Source organism: Temnothorax longispinosus, chromosome 5 (assembly GCF_030848805.1).
Source record: "Temnothorax longispinosus isolate EJ_2023e chromosome 5, Tlon_JGU_v1, whole genome shotgun sequence".
Lineage (NCBI taxonomy): Eukaryota > Metazoa > Arthropoda > Insecta > Hymenoptera > Formicidae > Temnothorax > Temnothorax longispinosus.
In genome coordinates, this window is record NC_092362.1 from 21,929,912 (window position 1) to 21,950,645 (window position 20,734).

Here is a 20,734-nt window from a genome sequence, read left to right on the forward strand (position 1 = left end):
ATTATTCTATTTTCCTTCTCTATGGTGAAAGCTTTTATCTGTTGTTACAGTAAATATATTCTTTCCATTATTTTTCGCGCGTATTCGACTACATTGTTTCATCAAAATACTTTTCGATTTATGAGGGATGATCTAGTTTAGGGGAGAATACAACGCGTTTCGGTGTCATGTGATGATAAAAATTTTTATTTACAAATGCGACAAATGTAGGAATTCGGGTACCAGTGACATGCAGGAGAGAATCGATCGGCCGTCCGCTATGACGACATTATAAAATGTACTTCCTCGCGTGTTCCTCATCGTCCTTATATTTTCGCTTTTCGTCTCTCCGAGACATCACTGGCGAAGGAAAGAATCACTGAGATATAACAATAATAATCTTTACATTAAATACGATTAAAATCTAGCTATTTTAAGGACTATGCGGAATTACAATAATAGAAATATTTGGTATTTCAAGGTCTTTGCAGTCCTGTTGCAGGATCTTTTTGGGAATAAAGGGGGACAGGGATCGGTAAGTAGGTGGGGCGTGTCAGGGGGCTGGAAATATACTCCTTTCTTGTTTAATTTCAAAGGATAACATCACAGCATTGACATATCAACATCGAAACGATCAGAGCAGCTCGTCCCTCGAAAGTCACCGAAACAGGCTCACGGGATCTTAACAGTTCGATATTTCAGTGGGAAGAAAGATGTCGTCCGCATTTACTCGGGAACTCTCGAGGAGCGCGTTGCAACGGCCGTAGCGCATTTTTTCATTTGCTATAGAACAATTTACAATATCTCGTTAATTAGACGTCTCAATTCCGTCTTCGAACAACTGCACGCATTATACGCAAGCCATAATTCTCTCATTTGCTCGTTCGCTCGCTCACGCACGCATGCATATATTCTCTCGCTCTCTCTTCTTTTCTTGATCCACTTTGCATCCATCTTGCGATCATTACAATTAGATGTACAATCGAATAATATTAATGTGATTGACACAATCCAACGCAGCTTACAAATATTTTATCTCTCTTTTTCTCTCTCTCTCTCTCTCATTCTCTCTCTCTTTCTCTCTCTCGCTTTCTTCATTATCGGTGCAACAATATAGTGAAATAAAGTTCTCTTTCTCAAGGAAAACGGATGGATCGCGGGGTGGATCACGTGGAGCATTCTGCCACGTGCTGAAACATCTGCGTGTTTATCAGTGGGCGGCACTGATCGCGCATTTGTGTGACAATAATATAGATAATATACAGAGAAAAATCTTTGATCCGACGAACCAGCCACGAAAGGGAATTATCGAGGACGCTCGCGCGTGCACGAAGTTTATCATTCCTTTGACACGATTCCTACACACGCGACAGAATTGCATCTAATCCTCGTACAAACGTTAGTCGGCCCGAATTGACGCTCGTCTCTCGCGATACATGCGCGATAAGTTTCAACTCTTCAACAATACATTACTAGTATCTTTGAGGAAGCTATAATAATACAAGCTACTAATATTTATTTAGAAACCACTTTCTGTTTTAAACGACTACTAATCAAAGACGCAGATTTACAAAAAAGCTATAAAAGCTGCATATTTACGTATTCATAGAAGGTGTTAACAAATTAATGATATCTAAACGTAGAATATTTTTCGCAATATGTTAATTAGACGATTTTGAATTATTATTGACTTTAATAAAATTTATCTTAATTTATACTGATTTAAGAGTCAAAAACACGTCGACTCGGGCCGATACGTAACGCCGTAGCAGTCTTACACCGCATTTCCTCTTTTCGCTATATAGATATACTTTCGAAACCACATTATACCGTCAACAATATTACGCCGTAAGCCTCGATACAAGGACAGGCATTTTTCACAGTATTTTAAGCATACTGAGGGGATTTGCATTGGCCGAATGTCACCCTCGCGTCGTCTTCAACCGCGAGGGCACCTAAGGCCTGTGCTCAATCCTCATTTGGACCTTCCAACCATATGGGATTACATTCAGTGAACACGTCGATGGGACGAACGAGGGAAATCGTCGTCGACGACTCGGCGCATTAGCAGCATTACAAGCTACAAAGTGACCAATAAAAATCCACAATGTTTACCGCAACAATTACAAGTCGTCCTATCTTAAAACATATTTAAAAAATCTGCAGTCGCGTATAATGGAATTCTTATTTTACTCACCGCTAATTGCGATTGCGACTAGAATTACTCTACAAATACGCACCATAAATATTAATCAAATAATTAGCATTCTAGAGCTATCCTAGCGCTTAATCTATATCAACGGAAATTACTCGTCGTCCCGAAGAGGTCTCTCGATCGTTCCCGCAATCCATCGTTACGACAATCCAAGTGACCGTCGTCGACGACTCCGCCACGATGAATCCGTTTAAAATTTTACATCCCTGCGCACGTTGTATAAAGTCAAACGTAGATCCGCGAATAGCTTCGAGATTACCGATCTGATCGTATTCGAAGCTAGAAAGTGATCTCTTCCTCCCCCATCGTCTTACAAATCCGCGTGCACACGGTGCGACAAAATACTTAGTCGTTTACAAGCAATCGTCGTTTTAATTATCGATACAATCAAACAGCATCAATCAACCGTTAAACTCTCCTTTTCCTTTTCAACAAATAAATATCTGGATCCATAACTTTGCGAGCGGACGCGCATCGATCGCGTGAGAGCGACTAGGGAGCACCCGTCGATAACACGAATGCCGTAATCAGCTAACTAAGCGAATAATTATTCCTACATGCACACAGTGCGAGCCAACGAACCAAATCCCACGCAATTATCAGGTCAGTTCGCGCCCTACACGCGCACAATTCGTACAACGTACAACATCGAAGATTCATTCAATTCATCGTATTTCCAGCCTTCGTCTCTTTCACCTAACGTCGATACTCGTAGAATCATTTTAGTCTTCAGAAAAAATTCGTATGTTCCCAATTCGACTTTCAGTGTTTCGCCTCGCCTATATGATCATCCCTCGATTAGTCAAAGCTTCTTATCTAACATAATGCCTAGACGACGGGGCTCTCTCTATACGTAAATGCATTCTGTACAAGTCATTCGATCGAGTCGCCGAATCTCGAGAAAGAATTAGTTAAAAAAATAGTAAGATTACATTCTCTTTGGATAATTTGTGCGCACGATGCTTTCGTGATGCGATAAATTAATCTAAAATGTTACTATTCGATTCCAGATATCGCAAAATAAAAGATATTCGAAATTTATTTTACATATAAATATAATTTCACAGAGGCAACGATTAAACAATTTTATTAATATTAGTCTATGAAGAATTCTGTTCGTTTCAAAATTCGACGACGCGACTTTTCGTTCCAACGAGGTCTTGAGTCAATCGCGTAGTTACACGCGGAAACTACGAGCGTCGATCTAAGCACTTGTGATCGAAGGATGTATTTTTAGGATCGCTTCCATCAAGCTACATACTGAATTCCCGGCGCTACTTGAGCGCTACACAGATGAAATATTATTAACGATGCGGAAAGTAACGGATGAATCAAAGCCGCTAAGTCTTAAACTCAAATGAAATATTTTCGCCGCAGATGCACTTTCCTCTAGAGGAACGTTTCCGTATATGTAGATGCGTATGTGTGTACGTATATGAGTCAATATATTCATGGTGTGCAATTTTCATCGCTGCTTATATATATCCTGAGGAGTTACAAAATATTATAAAAATTTCCATCTTGACAATTAAAAAATATCTATAAGATATTACACCTTGCACAATTATATAACTATAGTTCACGGCTTTGCTCGGACCCGTGGTCCACAAACAAGCAGAACCAATCAACCAATCGAGCGATATTCTCGATCTGCAGAAAACCGCTTTACAAAATTTTACTATAATATACAAATTAGCTCTACGCACACAATATTAAGTTCTTATAAAGAATGTCAAAAATATTCTAGCCAATATGCTTTAAATTTATCTCCTACAAAATCATACTTTATAACAATTTACAAATCCATGTAACAGTGAAAGAATAGAAAATAAAAATATGCTAAAGTAGATTATTAAAATTACATTCGCCAATTTTTAATAATAAATATATTGTATATTAATATCATATTAATAACATATGTTTCATTCGGGAACAAATGCAAATATTTGAAAATTTCCTTGCTCATTAAACCACTCCTGCTTATAAGCACTCCCGCACATTTTTCAATCAAGCGGATTTCTTTACACCGAGAATACTCGTATATATTCGCATTTCCTCGGGATGGTCTCATTCGACATGGGAAATGAACTTGTCGTACGGAAGCAAAAAACAGCGTGAATTTTTCATATAGATTCACAGCGATCATGACGAAATGTATTTTTACCTAATATGTACAAATCTGGGCTGCGAAAGGATCTTCGTGGTTAATCGTCTCGAAATGTATTGCGTTCGAATTCGTTTCGAAATATAGCGTCGAAATGCGTTACGAAAATTTCACATCGAGAAGATTCAGCGATGATTTTTTTATTTCGATTTAAATTAAAGAATCGGTACTTCCGCTGCTCTCGACTTTCTTATTCAAACGCGCGACGTTAGATATTTATATCTATAACTCTTTTTTACAAAATTTTCCTCCCTAAGATAAAATTTACATCCTCAACACTGATAAGCGATATTGGCGCGATAATTCGCGTCGGCACCAAATCTCATGCGAAGCTTCGAGATGCTTCAGAGACACGGATATCCGTATAAATACGTACTTATCTAAGAATTAAGTATTAAAAAAGACAAACGAACATAGCACATGATCGTAGCGTACGCAAATCAATCATGTATTTCGCGATGCGTTTCCTCTAATAGACGTGTTCTTAATTGGTACCAATCATCGACTGCAACAAGATGTTATGTAATACAATATCTCGACAAAATTAAATTTTATGTATTAATAATTTGCAAAATAATCTCTTAAATAGTTCAATCACGGGTTACTCTTTCACTCTTCTTCTCTCTTTAACAAGAATAAGTTTTTATCAAATTTATATGAAAAATTTTTAAAAATTTTTATTATACTTCTTTTTAAAAAATTTTATTTGCAAGGTAAAAAAAAAGTAGGAAATTGATACCAATTAAGGGTATGTTATATATTATCATTAAACCATAAAAGCCAATTTTCAAACATTCTTTGCCGATTATATACGTATCAATCTAACTTTTAAATAGCAAACAACCAAACAAACAAAAAATCTATGTGATATTCAAATCACAATTTTACGATTTTCATTAATATATCAATCGCAAAAAACGTGTCAAATGTACTTTCGCCCTTTGAATTGAGTGGCGACTAGAATAAAACAAGCGTACATAAGTAATCTTTTAACATTATACGACTGATCGCATGCTTCCGCTAAGTTTCTCTTCGCACAAGGAAAGAACAGCTAATATATCGTTACTCGATTCTCTTCGAAAAACCAATATAAAAACCAATTCAAGATTACCCGTGCTTAGTTTATGCTAATTTATACAGCAACGTACACAATGTAGGATACCGCTAATCAAAAGTGCGGTATTTGCACGCACCACCGCGTATAATATATAGGAAAAGTTCCCGATTAATTATCCTAAATAATGTCTCATGCCGATGGCCGTGATCTATTCCGAGCTATTTTGGCTGCGAGAACGCTTTAAGATGTTCGTACGTTTCATTTGCGTCAAGTTATTTTTATGTTATCTTTGAAAATACAGGATAATTGTATCCTAAACTGGAAAATGTTTCGCGTGTGTGCTTGCAACATGGATCGATACGATATACTTTTAACGTAAAAACAAATTAATAATTTAATTACCAGCATTTTTTTAGCTAAATGCCGATTCACAGCGTATCGATGCTGTACGAGTGAAAACTTGAACGGCACTCATTAAAGGCTTTTTACAGTATTTACATAACGTCGTTGGTGCGAAATGTGAATAAAAATATGTGATATTTATTCACATAAAAAAATAATTTAGATTTTTAGAATTGCCTCAACTGAATGCTTAAAAAGTAAACATTCCGCGAATTAATAAATAGTGTATATCAAACCGATAATAAGTGAGCGAGAGAGTTATATAACGTATGTATTAAAAAGAATATAATTATACTATATTATAAATTATATTTATAATTTCAGTCTATAATTATCCATAGAAAAAAGCCAAGTGTTTTTATTCACATCTCCGCTGAAATCTTATTTAATCTTCTCTTTATCTCAATTAAAATTTGTCGAGTGATATAGATGGAATAGTCACTTGTGTGTACAATTTATATGTATATATGTATATTATGTACACAAAACGTTTTCTTTCACGTGCAATATACGTGCATATCACGTTATACTTTTGCATAAGAGCTTCAACAAAACGTATAAACGCATCATAGAACGGCGTGTTAGGTCGTTGACGCGCTTGACCAAAATCGAAAACTTTCATAGGATTCAGCGTATCAATATCTTCTAATCTCGAGCCACATTGTCGTCTCGTAAATCAAAAACTTCTCGTTTCTACGTTAGTTTGTCTAATTTAATTACGTGATTGGTGGCAAGTATCACTAACGTCGATCGCTTGAAATCGCTTCAGCTACGTCCGACGTCGCGATCGGACGACGGGCTTCAATTTCTACGATAAAATTCGAGATTGCCGAGCTGTGTTCATTGCGAATCGCTCCTCAGCGACTGTAAAATTACGACGACTACATTGGCTATCACGGTCGACGATCGAATTAAAATATCTATGATCAACTGCGAAATTTTATTAAAGCTCTCTTTTGTCTTGATTATCAGCTAATTTAGCTATTAATAAAATTAGTTGGCTAACCGATCATAGGTCATTCCTCTAGACAATTAATTTTTTTTAATTGGAGTTATAATGGTCATTATAATTTCCTATAATTAAATTCTATGAGATAAATAAAATCTCCGTTTCATAGAGATATCAGTTATTCTTGATCATAAGAAATACTAGATACCGCGTCGATCGCCGATCGCCGATTCGACATAAAGACATATGGGTTTTGGGGCCCGGGAGGAGTCGGTGCAGGGATTAAGGCCCCAGGGCTCTCTTCACTCTGTTTCGAGTGCACTTTCTATCTTGGTCTCCTCGTCCCACGCGATTGTCTCGCGCGTCTACTAGTGTCGTTGAGCTGATTCCGCGAATGGAGAATTTGTCCTGCGTTATACTGCGATGGACAAGGACACCGGAAGATTATTTCGAATCGGCTTAGAACTCCTGTTGGAATAATCGTTTGTTCAAACGATCGTTTAACTACGCTCGAACCCTTATAATTATCGCATTCGCGATAAAAATTCGCTAATTGGAAAATCGCACGTAAATATTAAAAGAACTCCATTCTTATCGCAATATAATTTTAGTTTGGCAAATAATTCGCATTCATAAACAGAGTCCGTTGAAGATATAAATGTGTAGAATGTGTGTATATACATGAGTACAAAGATTTTTGATTAATAATAATTGATTGGAATTTATTTCAAACTTCCAAAATGATTCGGTTAAGAATTTTAGATTATGAAAATGAGATTGAAATTGTTCAGATAATATGTTTCAAGTTATTTCTTCTTAATTATATGTGAGACTTTCGAAAAAGGTTCGAGAGTAAGTTTTGCAATACTTCGCGTGAAAAATGCATAGCGTCTATTTGATTGAATACATGAACGACTTTGAGTAGCGTATTTAACGAGGAGTACCGAATGCAGTCAAGTGTGTATATTTTCATTTACAGGATGATCTCACATTATCTTCTTTTCGTATAAAGTAGCATAAAAGATGTCATGTAACGTGCATCTCGAAACGATGCGTGCATTTTGTCGTGGCCAGCAATTATGGTGAGCATTCGATACGTTTGGCATAGATTACGCTTAATCGTTGTAATGAGCGGGGATGGAGGGGGGGGTTGACATGTTCCCTCTACATAACACAGCAGAGCTCTTAAGCATATACGTCATCAGATAGTACATCTCGATGGTATTTGTGCGTGAGAATAGTTTGGTAGTTGGTATATGATCAATAAGTAGCATAATTCTGCAATTGTGGATGACACCACCAGAGTGGTACGCGTTCGTGATATTAATCGGGGCATTAATTGTCGAAGACGTAATGTACGAAGATGAAGATATGTTTTTATATATAGACAATGTGTGCGAAAATTGCGAAATTTGTAATGTGCTAATGAAATTCATTCAGCAATACTTAGGAACAGCGCTTCTGTTTTCGATTCTTTGCAGTCCGACGATAAAGCGATTTAGATTTGGCGGAATAAAGATATCTTGACAACCATATGTGTACGCTACTGGTGATCAGTAGCATATCAGGAGAAGAAGAAGAGAAGAAGTAAAAAAGAGATTTAAATGTTTTATGATCAAAACGTCTTTGTTGATTCATTATTAATAAAGTATAAGTATACAATTAAGTTGACCGCGAATGTTATTGAAGTATATCCAGTAGAGTAAAAAGGAATAATAGCAGCGTTATAATATAGTGGTGTATTATTACAGATGCAAGAGCTTTCGGAAGATAAGGATGCATGTTTAGAGCATGCCGAAGAATTTTCCAGCAGTTATGTTGCAACTAAATCCTGTTCTCTAATTAAACAGCAATAAAATCTCGCGTATTAATTTGTACTTTTCCTCGCGGGTAGCGCGATAAAAAAAATGCAAGCACAAAACGTTTTGCGGGACTAACGTGCACGCTGCTGGCGACAGGTAGCGTATTCGATAGCGAGGTTTCTTGGTGGAATAGGTACGCGGAGATGAATCGTCGACGGTTTCGAGATCGTCGAGGTGCGTCGGATAGAATCGATATATATGGTAGCATCTTTTTTTTTTTCAGATTCGTTGGTGGCGTGTGCTGTCAGCCGATCTGGATTTCTGTATTCTTCTTGTTTTTCTTAGCATATAGAGTAGCGCGACAGGAAACAGCCCCACTAACAGAGCGCAGCGATCTTATCGCGAGGTAGCGTTGCGCACTTCCTAGCGTTCGGTAGCGTTACCGGGAGGCGAGCCCGCTAAAGGGCGGTGGTGCGCAGGTGGGGACAGCGCTGAAGCGACAGGCCCCGGGGCCCCAGCTCCTAAATAGCATTAAGAGCACGCGAGTCCTGCTGCTGGCGACGTCTCGAGGCACTACCGTAATCGACGCCGTGTTCCTCCTCGCCGTAGTCGTGATCCATGCGATCGCTTCGATCGCGATCCATCCGTTCCAGCCGCGATCTTCTCGTTACTTCATCTCTGGCACCTGGATTAAAGACAAAGAGAGATTAGATTTCAATTTACAAAGGGATATATCCACACGTCTTGCTGAAACGAGTTTGTAATTTTCGCAAACTTTATATCTTTATTGTTTTCTTAAAGAATAAATCCAATGATTTTATCAATAATAATGATTGAGAAGTGATGTAACCCATCGCTGATGTGGGTCTTAAGTTAAAAAGACAAATCAAATCCACCATAAATATTTATGTGCGTTACTGAAATACTATAGCAATATAAAACTGAATTGTGTATTTATGTATAATTACGAATTTTTTATTTTTATTCTAAATTTTTTTTTACTAAAAGAGCATTTTTTGTATTAAGAAATTATCGATTGTAAAATGACAAGTACAAATTCCACCGCAAAGAAACTATATCTATATGTAACATCACTCAAACTCTACCCTACGAAAAAACGAACGTCACTTGGGTCCTGGATGATTATTGTTGTGAGCAATAGGGAGATGAATTAGATCATTCCAGCCACATTATTCCAACATCTCATGCTATTTAATCCATACACAAGCTCTAAGCAAAAAAAATACTAAATAAAAAAAGGAGGTACGGCGCAAAGACTCCGACGTTCGAACTATCGTTGCGCAGGTGCGCAGAAATCGAGAAGTAGAAGAATGTACTCGTGTAGTCATCGACACATTGATGCAATCTCGGACATAAATTACGCGAAACGATATAGATCGTGTACGATCCACGACGAAGCTAAAGAAACCCTTTATAACTTCTGTCCTCTCGACTTACGCTGCTACGTCGTTAATCTCTCTCGCTAACGTTAGATCATCTCTATTCTATAGTCCTATTCTATGTGAGAGGGGTTGGTGAAGGGCTTGCGAAACATATGAAATAAAACAAATATATAGGCTAAACTTCTAATCGTGACAAATTAAAAATTTCGACGTAAATAAAGAAATATTAATGGAGATATCAGTTATTTATATAAAAAAGCTTAGATACGTCGGAATCAGATTTTCTATAATCTAAAGAGTAAAATAGACTTAAAATTAAATAATATTAATAAAATATAAGAAGCAGTTTATAAACTTTGTTCATTAATTGTTTGTAACAAACTTGTGCCTGCTATAAATAATAATATTAATTTCCTACATTAATTTTCTATATTAATAAAATATAGGAAATTTGCAGTTTTTTAAATTAAAATTTTATTAATGGTTTGTAACAAACTTGTATTTGTTATAAATAATAATATAGAATATTAATTTAAAAAAAGAAACATTGAATAACTTGCAACTAATTGTAAGAGGAAAACATGTCGTGGCCAAAAGTTTAGCTAAAATAAAATTCCATTGGAATAGGAGCAAAAAAATGAAGTGGATAAAAGTGGCGTAATTGCGCTAATTCAATAGCAATCAAATAACTTTTATGACAATAATAATGTTTAAGATTAATAATTGAAATATTATAGGTTTTATATCGCAAATGTAAATCAAATTATTTGTAATTATAATATGCGAAAACATGTAATTATAATTTATAACTAAATATATAGTAAAATTGAAAAAATATTAAACAGTTAAAATTTGTCAGTTTCGAATTTAGGTCATAATGCGTTTGATAATAAACTTTAAGTAAAACTGATACAAAATAAGACTTGAATTCTAATTCACGTTAAAGTCTTACGTTTTAAAAAGTCTTTGATTGCTCTCTATGGCGAGCCTGTAGTTACTTCACCGCATAAAGAAGAGTATAAATAATAGGGAAACATAAATCATTTTCTCTACTCGAGAGAAATAAAATCGGGTCGGTTCCGTGTTTCCGGGCCCATGCACCAAACCCATCTGTACTTACTACGCGTTCTTACAAAGGTATCCCTATTACACAGTCTCTCTCTAATTCTTTCAATCGCATCCACACCCGAAATTAAATATTCACGGTGCGTGTGGATTACGAAGTGTACAATTTGTGGCCGGTTTATGCCGCATAAAATCGCATCCGCGATGAAGCAGGAAGTAGAAACGGCCGCACAATGACAGGCATGTCCCGCGCTCGGGTCTTCTTAACACAATTGTTTCGTCTTGGTCTCTTGGTCACCGCGACCAAGTCGCTAGTCGTCGTGTTTTCGGATGACTCCCGTGGCAGCCACCGCCTCCACTTTTACACGTAAACAAAGAGAACATCGGAGTCAGAGCTCGTTGCTGATGAGAACAAAGCCGATAATCTGGTGTGTGCCTTCGCGGCACTTTCGTGGCTAAAACTTTTTTTTGCCTGTCGAATCGGACCGCATTGCGGCGTAATGAGTTTAGAGATTGATGACGATAGGTGTTTGTGAAGAAAATAAATAAAAAATAAATAATCAGATATATTGCTCCCAATGGCTTTTTGTCTCGCGCGATCACATAATAGCTTTGGCATTAATTTGGCAGAGTTTGAAAACACACGTGGATTTTAAAAACTTCTTTCGGACACTCTTGATTTGCGTAAAATCCAATAAAAAATAATCAACTGTAAATATTTGATACTTGAAAAAATCAGTAGATTCCATCATATCTATTTCAGAACAAACATTAAAACTTTTTCTTCGAACATTAAAAAATCTACGCTTACAGACTTCTCTATTTATATATTTAAGGAATAAAACATTTTAAAATATTGAGTAATTATCTAAATATTCGTATTTTCTCTCTTTCTCTTTAAATATTTTAATTAAAATTAATTTTAATAAAAGAAATCCACACTCGTGATCGATGATAGCGCAGTGTGCACGAGGTAAGTTGCAATTAAATAATGTAAGCGTGTTTAATGATTAAATATACCAAGTATGAGGAAGGAAAGTTTCTGCTGACTGTACGAAAAGAGTTGGGGAAGCGATTACACAAATAAAAACGAAACGTAGAATTTTATCCGCACTAACGGAAGAGATAAACGCGCCTCGGTCTTACTGCATTGGGTACAAGTTCATATCGACCCGTACGTTCGATCCGTACATTGCCGCTGAAAAGAAATATAACGTCAGGATAAGGTGATATTGATTTGATGATAAACGATTATGCGAAAAATGCAGAGACAATTTTAGTCAATAGCATTGTCTATTCGGCGGATAAGTGGAATAGAATGCGAAGTTAAAAGGCTGCTACATTATATCCTAATTGATAGACATACCATAGATCTTTATAAAGATCATCTAATTATAGTATAATTATATAATAAAATTATAAGTAACATCAAAGTATGTATGTAATGCACGTGTTTAACAAAATTATACATAATTATAATTATCTATGCAGAGAATGTGCAAGTGACTGACATTTAAATTACATTATAATGAATAAATATAAATCTCATGTAATTAAGAAAAAAATTATATTATATAAAAATAATGTCAATAAAAATATTATATATTTTTTGAAAATTATAATTATATTATTATTAGAAAATAGAACGTTTTGGTTCGTTGGTATACATATAAATCATATGCAAAATTGCTCTATTTCGTACGTTAAAGTTCAATACCATGCTATAATAAAATAGAAATTCTTAAATGTGCATAATATCAATAATACAACATATAAATCTCATAAATATCTATTTGTTTCTAGCGAATCTTCGAGGGAAATTCTATTTTCTAAAACGATTTCATGCGACGTCGACGTGCAGTTAGCAAACTATATATGCTGAATGAAGGTAAAAATAAGGAATACGAGAGTGCAAAAATATGCTCAAGGAAAATATTGGGTTACCTCTTCGATGATAGTAAGGCTCATGAGGGGCACCTGAGAGGACAAGAAGAAAGTTAGTGGCAAAACTGGGTCTCGTTAGATCTTCGAGGGGGCTAGAAAGCGCGAGCGAGGATCATCAGGATATTGAAAAGGGGCATTTCGAGGTATGTGAAACATATGGACGGGTTATGTCATATTAAATATTACGAGATATTCAAATGCGTGTTAATAACGTCTCTCAAAATAATTTTCCCGAGATACCCTGAACGATACGACAATGTTCTCAAAGCCAATATTTCGATCTCTGTAGTTAGCTTTAAGCATTGCCAAATATGTTAGCGGATGAGTTTGATTTCTGGTTCGACAACGCTTAAGACGTCAATCGATGTATTACGCATCGATTTGCGTCATATACAGCGATGCCATTGCTAAAAGCGATAGATCGTCGTAAATCATCATCAGATTTACATCGCCTCCTGCACCTCTCAACGATTTTGGACGCTTTCCACAAAACCATTACCGAATGGTCGAAATATTGGCTCCCGAGTACTGATATTCTATCCGTGCTCTATTTAAAATCTTTCTATTGTCCCGAATTCCATTATTGTTCGTGCGAGACGAAAACGTCCTTGACCGATTTGTAATTCTCTGCATTTGACTATTTGACATAATTTCCTCGACATGAAAATATAATACTTGCGACGCAGATCTATCCGTAAATTAATTTAAAGCTTATTGTCTTATACTCAGAATTGGGAATATAAAGATCTGCAAATCTAGGAATCTTTGAACATTTATAAATGTGATTAATGATCTTTAATTTATCAAAATAATCGTGATACCTGATGGCACACGTTGCGGGTACGTGTCCGCCGGTGCATCGGGTGCAGGCACGGCGCGTGGCACCGTAGAAAAGTCGGGCGGATGCGTCGCCCTCCAGTAAGCTTCCAGGTACTCGGCCACGTGTTCGCATGCCTCCTCTAATTGATTCTCGTCCAGGATGACATCGAACATTTCTGGCGGACACTGCGCCAACTTTTCCGCGGCCACCATTTGTACGTTAAGGTGACGTATCTGCGACTTTCCTCGGGTTTTGATCAGCCTCTGCAGAACCTTCGGCGAAGAAATCTTCAAGTAAACGATAGTGGGCGCCAAGCTGGTCTTCGCCAGTTGCGACGGATGGTTTATGGTGTCGCAATCCAAAACAACTAGCTGCAATTGCGTATTAGACGTGCGGTTAATTTATTCGATACAAATTAATCTGTTGTGTTCAAATTATTCATCATGGAAAATTTATTTGCAGTAATAAAATTGATATTTAATTGAGAAAATTCAAAAAATGTTAGAAATTTTAAATTGGAATACTTTTCACAAACCTGAAGAGTTCTAGCAAGTTCGAAAATCCTCTCGATCTCTTGCTGAACTTCCGCTAAACAACTGCTCCTACTGGTCGACCGTTCCATGATCGCTCTTTTAGTTGGATTGTTCAGCAAGGATCTCTTCGCTAACGATATATCCGCCATTACCCTTGTGATAATAATTCTGTAATGATAAATAATTCTTGATAAAATTAGTAATATAAACTATAAACACATAACTTTTAAATATTAATTTTTCAGTATTTAAAACCTTGTAATGGCTTATTTAGTGCGCGTAGCGTATAGCATATTGTAACCAGGGATACACTGTAGGTTAAACTGGATCTAGCTTACGTAAATGCGCAAACGTAAAAAGAATTAATGGCAACGTCCGTTTTTCCTTGTTAGTACAAGAAAGAAAGTCGGCTTATTTAGGACTAATAGCTGTCCGTTTTTCTTCGTTAGTAATAGAAAGAGGTCAGACCACGAGTAGAAATAACACGTTATCTAAACAGTCCCGACAGACCTGCCTTCGAAGCGATGTTTGAGAAAATCGAAGAGCGCCTTCTGCATCATATCCGTCACTTGGTAGCCCTTGAGCGACGGCCCGACCAGCACTACGGGCCTCATGGAAGGTACCACGTCGTAGGGAGTCGTCGTCTCCTGAAAATCCAAGCAAACGATCAGTTCGGCCAATCGAGATGAGGCCCCGTTCGCCAATATCGGCCCCAGGATAGTCTCACTTACGTAGGACTGCGTGAGCACGGTATGCAACATTGAAACATTGAAATCAGTTAATGGCCACGTCGACTTGACACATGCGACCTCCTGCACGGCCAAAGTCCTTCCCTGAACGTGCGAACGCCCACGGGACATCCTCTTCGAGCACCGAAGGTACTTTGGCCAAGCAGCACGTTAGTAACTACGATATCTAAGGTGTTAACGGCCTCCTACGGACTAATCGTTTCAGCCTATATTCTACCTTTATGACGGTGAATGATTTTCGCCGCGACACGCGGCCCCGGGTAGGAATAATCGCTGGTCTAACACTGTACGCGTCGTGACGGTGAAAAAAAGTGATCAACAGTGTGTTAAAATAGTGAAAGTATTTACCAGTCGTTTTCCACTAAAACTATGGATATATTCAGCAGTATAATATGATACTTTTATTACAGAAAATTTCGTACCAAGTAAAATACGAAGATTCCACAAACTGTTTATGGAATTATGGAAATTTTAATAAAAAATTATTTAATCCACTAATAATTTGATAATAATAATTATTTATTATTAATTTGATGAAGAAATAATTTAGATATAATAAATCATTGAAGTAACCAATAAAAGAAAAATTCTCTTTAAAAGTAAAGAAAGTGATAATTTTATGTATTTTTCTCTAAAAAATTTAAATTTGTCTAATAATAATATAAATGTAGACTATCTGCGTCAATTCCTAATTGTGAACCATGATTTGTAAACCATGAATTATCAATTATAATTTCTATAATATAACTTTTGACATGCCACATAATTTATCTAAAATATCATAAAAAAATTAATCACATTTAAAATCTTTATTTTATAATAATATTTTTAGGACTAAAACAAACAAATATTATATATTATAGAATTGCACATTTAGAGACATAAATTCTATTTATATATCCGTGCGGGAAAGAGAATCGTTAGTCTAAGAACCTTAAATTTATTTAGAGTCGACTGGTAAATTTTAGCATCTTAGACAATGTCCATATAAATTTACTTACTCGCCAACAAAATCCTTGATATATTATCTCTCTCTACGATAGCAAAATTTTTTATTTCTTACTTAGTTTAAAAGTTTTCGTTAATAAAATTTTCATTTAAAAATATTAAATAATACTATTAGAAAAATTGCTTCGACATGGACAGAGCCTAGAGTCGCAAGGTCGTACATTAGATAGAAACATTTAATAGGATTGTCTGTACGTCTAACTAGCGTGAGAAAAATGCATCATGCTATTGGACACAGCTATTATCTGAATTGTAAGGAAGAGTATTAAATAAACCGTGGGCAATAATCAATATCGGAGCAAACAATTCTAAAGTTGTCAGACGGTTTTTTATCATCTCAGTGTGTGACATCTATTATTATGCATGACATCATTGAGCATCACGCCAGTTCAGTGGGCGTACGGCGCCTACCAATCCAAGTGTAAAAGCTCAAAGAGTGATAAGCTGTGCGTGACGCGTTAGGATATTCGCAAGCGTGGCTCGCTGAGCGTTTACCGGCTTCTTGAAGAAGTTCTTCCGCTTCTCCTTAGCGGGTGGGGTCGTCAGGGTCGCCTTGCCGGGTCGCACGTTCCCGACACTATCGCTGTCGTCACCTGTCGAAAGAATACGTTCGAGATTACTCGGAATCTCATCTATATGTCAAACAATCGACGAGTCCCTCTTTCTCTCAAAGAAGCTATTAAGAAGCACTCAACTGATGTGATGCAGCCTAAATATAATTTGCTAATTTATGCTTTGTGTCTCTGCTTATAGCAGCGGCTATCAAATATCAGCAGCTAGCTACAGCAGTACTAAGAATCGGCATGTGTGTTGATGAAATTGCACGAATACGGTGACTTACCCGATGGACTTTAGCAATGAAATGAAAACTAATAGGGCGTGTGAAGCAAGAGCACAGTAGTGAGCAATTTATTTTCGCGAAAGAGCAAGGATGGAGAAGCTCGTATCTCTGTGTAAACCGCAAGGAATAAAAAAAAGTTTGATATATTAGTATTAATTTCATGTCAAACTGATAGAGTACAATAACGTTGAATTCTATTAAATGTTTTATAATATTAAACGTTGTTATTTGTGCGCATGCAATTTTATTCACTTGCGAATTACACAAGAGTTGCTTCAATCTAATTTTCGGGGCGATAGAAGCATTTCGAAGCTGGTGTTTTACGTGTGTCTCAAATAGTGGGATACTTAGGATCTCAAGCGAGTGTTATTCGTCATATTTTTTGTTTCGACCGGCCTGTAGCAACGGATCCGTCCGGCTGTAATTCACTGTCGAGGATCAAAGCTGAGAAAGTTTCCCGATTTCAGGGTACACCGAGTTGGGTACACCGTGAATTTTTTTTGGGGGGGGGGGGAAAGAAAGAAGGACGTGCTAGGATACCTGGCGTAGGTGGTGTGGAACCACGTGAGGGCATACCACTCTCGCCAAGGTTCCCTGAAGACCCTCCTCGCGTCGAGTAGAGGCCCTTCGTGCCACGCGCGGCGCTCGCCTGTAACCTTAAGGCCTCCAGCTTCACAGGTGACGGGATGAAACCCACGTCGCAATTCTCTTTCACGAGCCTGCCGATCCACCAGTTGTTGTCATACTTCTCCTGAAACGAAACGATTAGTTAACGAAGAAAATTTTACAATTGTACGACAAGAATGGAATCTATACGAGATAGAGGACGCGTGCTCGCGCATACCTTGATGTGAAGAAAGTCACGGACGTCGAAGCTGACGGCCGAACCGTGGACAGGTGAGTCATCGTCCACGGATCCGTCATAGCTCACGTTAGTCCGCACTGCAAATGCTACCGGCTTCGACTAAAATGTAAATTAAAAAATTATGAGCACGAGCGCATACCTATTTCCTCAATCAGATATTGATTTATATTACGAACTACCGTTTAAATTTTTATCTCTTCTATCTATTCTATCCAGCCATGCAATATAGCGTTATAAAGAGATACCTAACGTTTAAGGACATTCAAAATAATAAATTAGAAATATAACTTAATAATAAGTTATAATATAATAAGTAAAAAATATCTAACGTCTAAAGTAAATCAATTTTATCAAAACTTTAGCGTTATTTAAAAAATATTTGCTTTCCACAACTTAGCCTGACAATGATTATTTTGTCAGGGAAAGTAAATCGGACTATGATCATCAACCTCGACGACAAACGCGGTGTCGTCTCGTACCACCGCGCTTAGTTACATATCATCGTTCCCTTGCCCGTGTTATCGACTTTTCTATCAGGTCACGGTGCAGCTCCTATATCGCAACGTGTACATAAACACGTATAACTATATCGCGTGTATGGAATGGAAAATAAAAGCCGGCCACACACCGCCGACGTGCTTCACAGCCGATCGACACATTGTCAGCTTATGCGTGGACGCATTTTGCTAGTGACAACATCGTCGCTTTAATAAAGAAATAAAAGAGTATTGCGGAGCTTTTCATTTTTATTGCGACGAGCTCTATCCTTCGAAGGTCGTCTCTCGCCAATCAATATCCGTTAAGCCGAAGAAGACTGGAGTCGATCAGATCCTCGCGTTTGACGCGTTCGTGCTATTTTATAATTTTACCCCCGCGTTTACTATTCAATCCTATAACACTCTATCGTTATATAATCCACTATGAGCAAAGATTTTCGCGGATTGAGTCCTTTATTCAAATTTTTTCAAATAAAGCAATCTTGCAACACAAGAGAAAGAGAGAGGCGGAGAGAAAGAGAAAAAAAAAGAGAAGAGAGAGGTATATTATATTATAAATATCTTATCATACTTTGTAATTAAATTTTAGCTGAAAGAATATTTTTTTAGCAAGTTTATGAATAGTGAATACTGCTTGCATATATAATTCGCGAAAAATTTATGAACAAAGTTTATTTCTAATAAAGTAAAATAATCCACGAAATGTATCAATACATCGAAAAATGCCTCATGCATGTTCCTCGTAAAACACTCTCTCGATATGTGAACGTCGACATTATTGCCGCATTTAAGCATTACTACCGCGTTAGAGCCGTAGTATACTCGTACAGATCATAGATCGTATTTTTCCATGGATTTATTTTCATGGCTTGGACTACGAGCGCGAGAAGAAGTGTTCCGCGAAGTGTCGGATTGGCACCTCGCCGAGTCCGGTTTCTTTTTCTTTCGCTTCCTATCTTGAAATTGCAGACGCGTCCAGCTATGTGTCGCGTTTCTCGTACAAATTCGTGATGTGTATAACGTGCCGGGGAAATATGACGGCGATAATGAGACAACTACTCGATCGATAAACGGTGATCCAGCACGCGCGGAATAATAAGAATGGACCCCTGTGAAAGCAAAGCAAACTGGAGCGCACGAAGGATCAATGACTTACTCTGGCTTTTTCGAGTTGATTGAGGGCCTGCCTCTCCTTCTCGCGTCGCAGGCTCTCCTTCTCCTCGTCCAGAGAAAGATCCGAGCTCGGCTGCGAATAGTTTGAGTCCGCCGAGCCCTGAAAAAAAGCAGACAAGGCATCCATTTATAGATCGGAACTCCCGTACATGGCAAAGAAGTTTTTGAAAGTTTAAACAAATTTTTCCTTACACATAAGTATTGATTAAATTTTTCCTATTTGATATTTTTAGGCACGATTTACGATAACTTTGGCCCCTTGAAATGTTAGTGATTTTTGGAGACATTTTTGGCGAGAAACACGGGAAAAATAATAAAAAAATTTTCCGACCAATAGATAATAATAATATCACTTTTAAGATAAAAAATATCCTTCAACTTTCCACACGAACGTTCAATTTCCTTTTACTTGAAAGTACACATGTAGGCGAGGGAGAGGTCTTCCTCCGCATAAAAAAATCAACTCCAAGCTTATTTCTAAAAACTTGAAATTAAAATTTATCGAAATAGGGAACAAATATAGATTACAGAATTTTCTTACCTACTATTTTTTCCCTGTGAAAAATGCCTTCAAAAACTACTTACATTTCAAGGGGCCAAAGTTCGTGATCGTCCCGACATTTGTGGTAAATTAATAAACTTTTGCAATAATTTTTAATTTTAGGTGATGCAATAATTCTTGGTCTTAGGTGTTGCTTTAAACTCTTTAGTAACTTTCGATAAACCCTCTTCTAACTTTTGATATAAAATCTCGGAAGTTTTTCATTTAAACTTCCGATAATTTTAAATTGTTTTTAAGTAGAAGTGTCAATTTTAAATATCAATTTGTCTCTCTATTGTAGAATATATAATCTTTTGAAGCAAATAACATAATCTTTTCAGTTAATCATTCCATATAAATATTGTTCAATAACTGTAATAGTTCGTAATTAAAATCTTGGTTTAATAACATCGCACACAGTAAAGTTTTGTAAAATTCTTTAAAAAAGTTTTAATATTAACATATTAAAAGGCATCATCTACAAGTATTACCTTTCGTGTTAGTCTTTCAAACCAAATATTAAAAAAAATCTTATCCCTTGAAAATTCATTATTGCTGGTAGCTGACTGTGGCCAGATTAATCAAACGATTAACCAAAAATTAATATAATTCTATAGAATTAAGAAATTTTTTTGGATATGACATGTGGACATGGATGTGTAATAAATCATAGCAATCTTAAATATGATTAAATTGGGAAATAAAAGTACAAAATAATCTCTGAGTA

The 20,734-nt window shown here is 36.7% G+C and overlaps 1 protein-coding gene across 15 annotated transcripts in view; it reads right to left on the reverse strand.

Annotated features, from left to right (window-relative positions):
* Positions 1-165: 165 nt before the first annotated feature.
* The window catches only part of Ca-beta (Calcium channel protein beta subunit), a 97,536-nt gene continuing 76,967 nt past the window's right edge, over positions 166-20,734 (reverse strand). For 8 of the 15 annotated variants that reach the window (XM_071778364.1, XM_071778361.1, XM_071778372.1 and 5 more), the window contains 9 exons: positions 19,450-19,566; positions 17,776-17,895; positions 17,472-17,682; positions 16,586-16,683; positions 14,844-14,980; positions 14,336-14,501; positions 13,802-14,171; positions 12,981-13,013; positions 166-9,253 (listed from right to left, as the gene is read on the reverse strand). In XM_071778364.1, coding sequence (XP_071634465.1) covers positions 9,090-9,253; positions 12,981-13,013; positions 13,802-14,171; positions 14,336-14,501; positions 14,844-14,980; positions 16,586-16,683; positions 17,472-17,682; positions 17,776-17,895; positions 19,450-19,566 — 1,416 coding nt within the window. In that variant the 3' untranslated portion in view covers positions 166-9,089. Of the gene's footprint in view, positions 9,254-11,091; positions 11,395-12,154; positions 12,235-12,980; positions 13,014-13,801; positions 14,172-14,335; positions 14,502-14,843; positions 14,981-16,585; positions 16,684-17,471; positions 17,683-17,775; positions 17,896-19,449; positions 19,567-20,734 lie in introns of all 15 variants that reach the window. The other 7 variants (XM_071778365.1, XM_071778363.1, XM_071778375.1 and 4 more) reach the window with 5 other exon arrangements.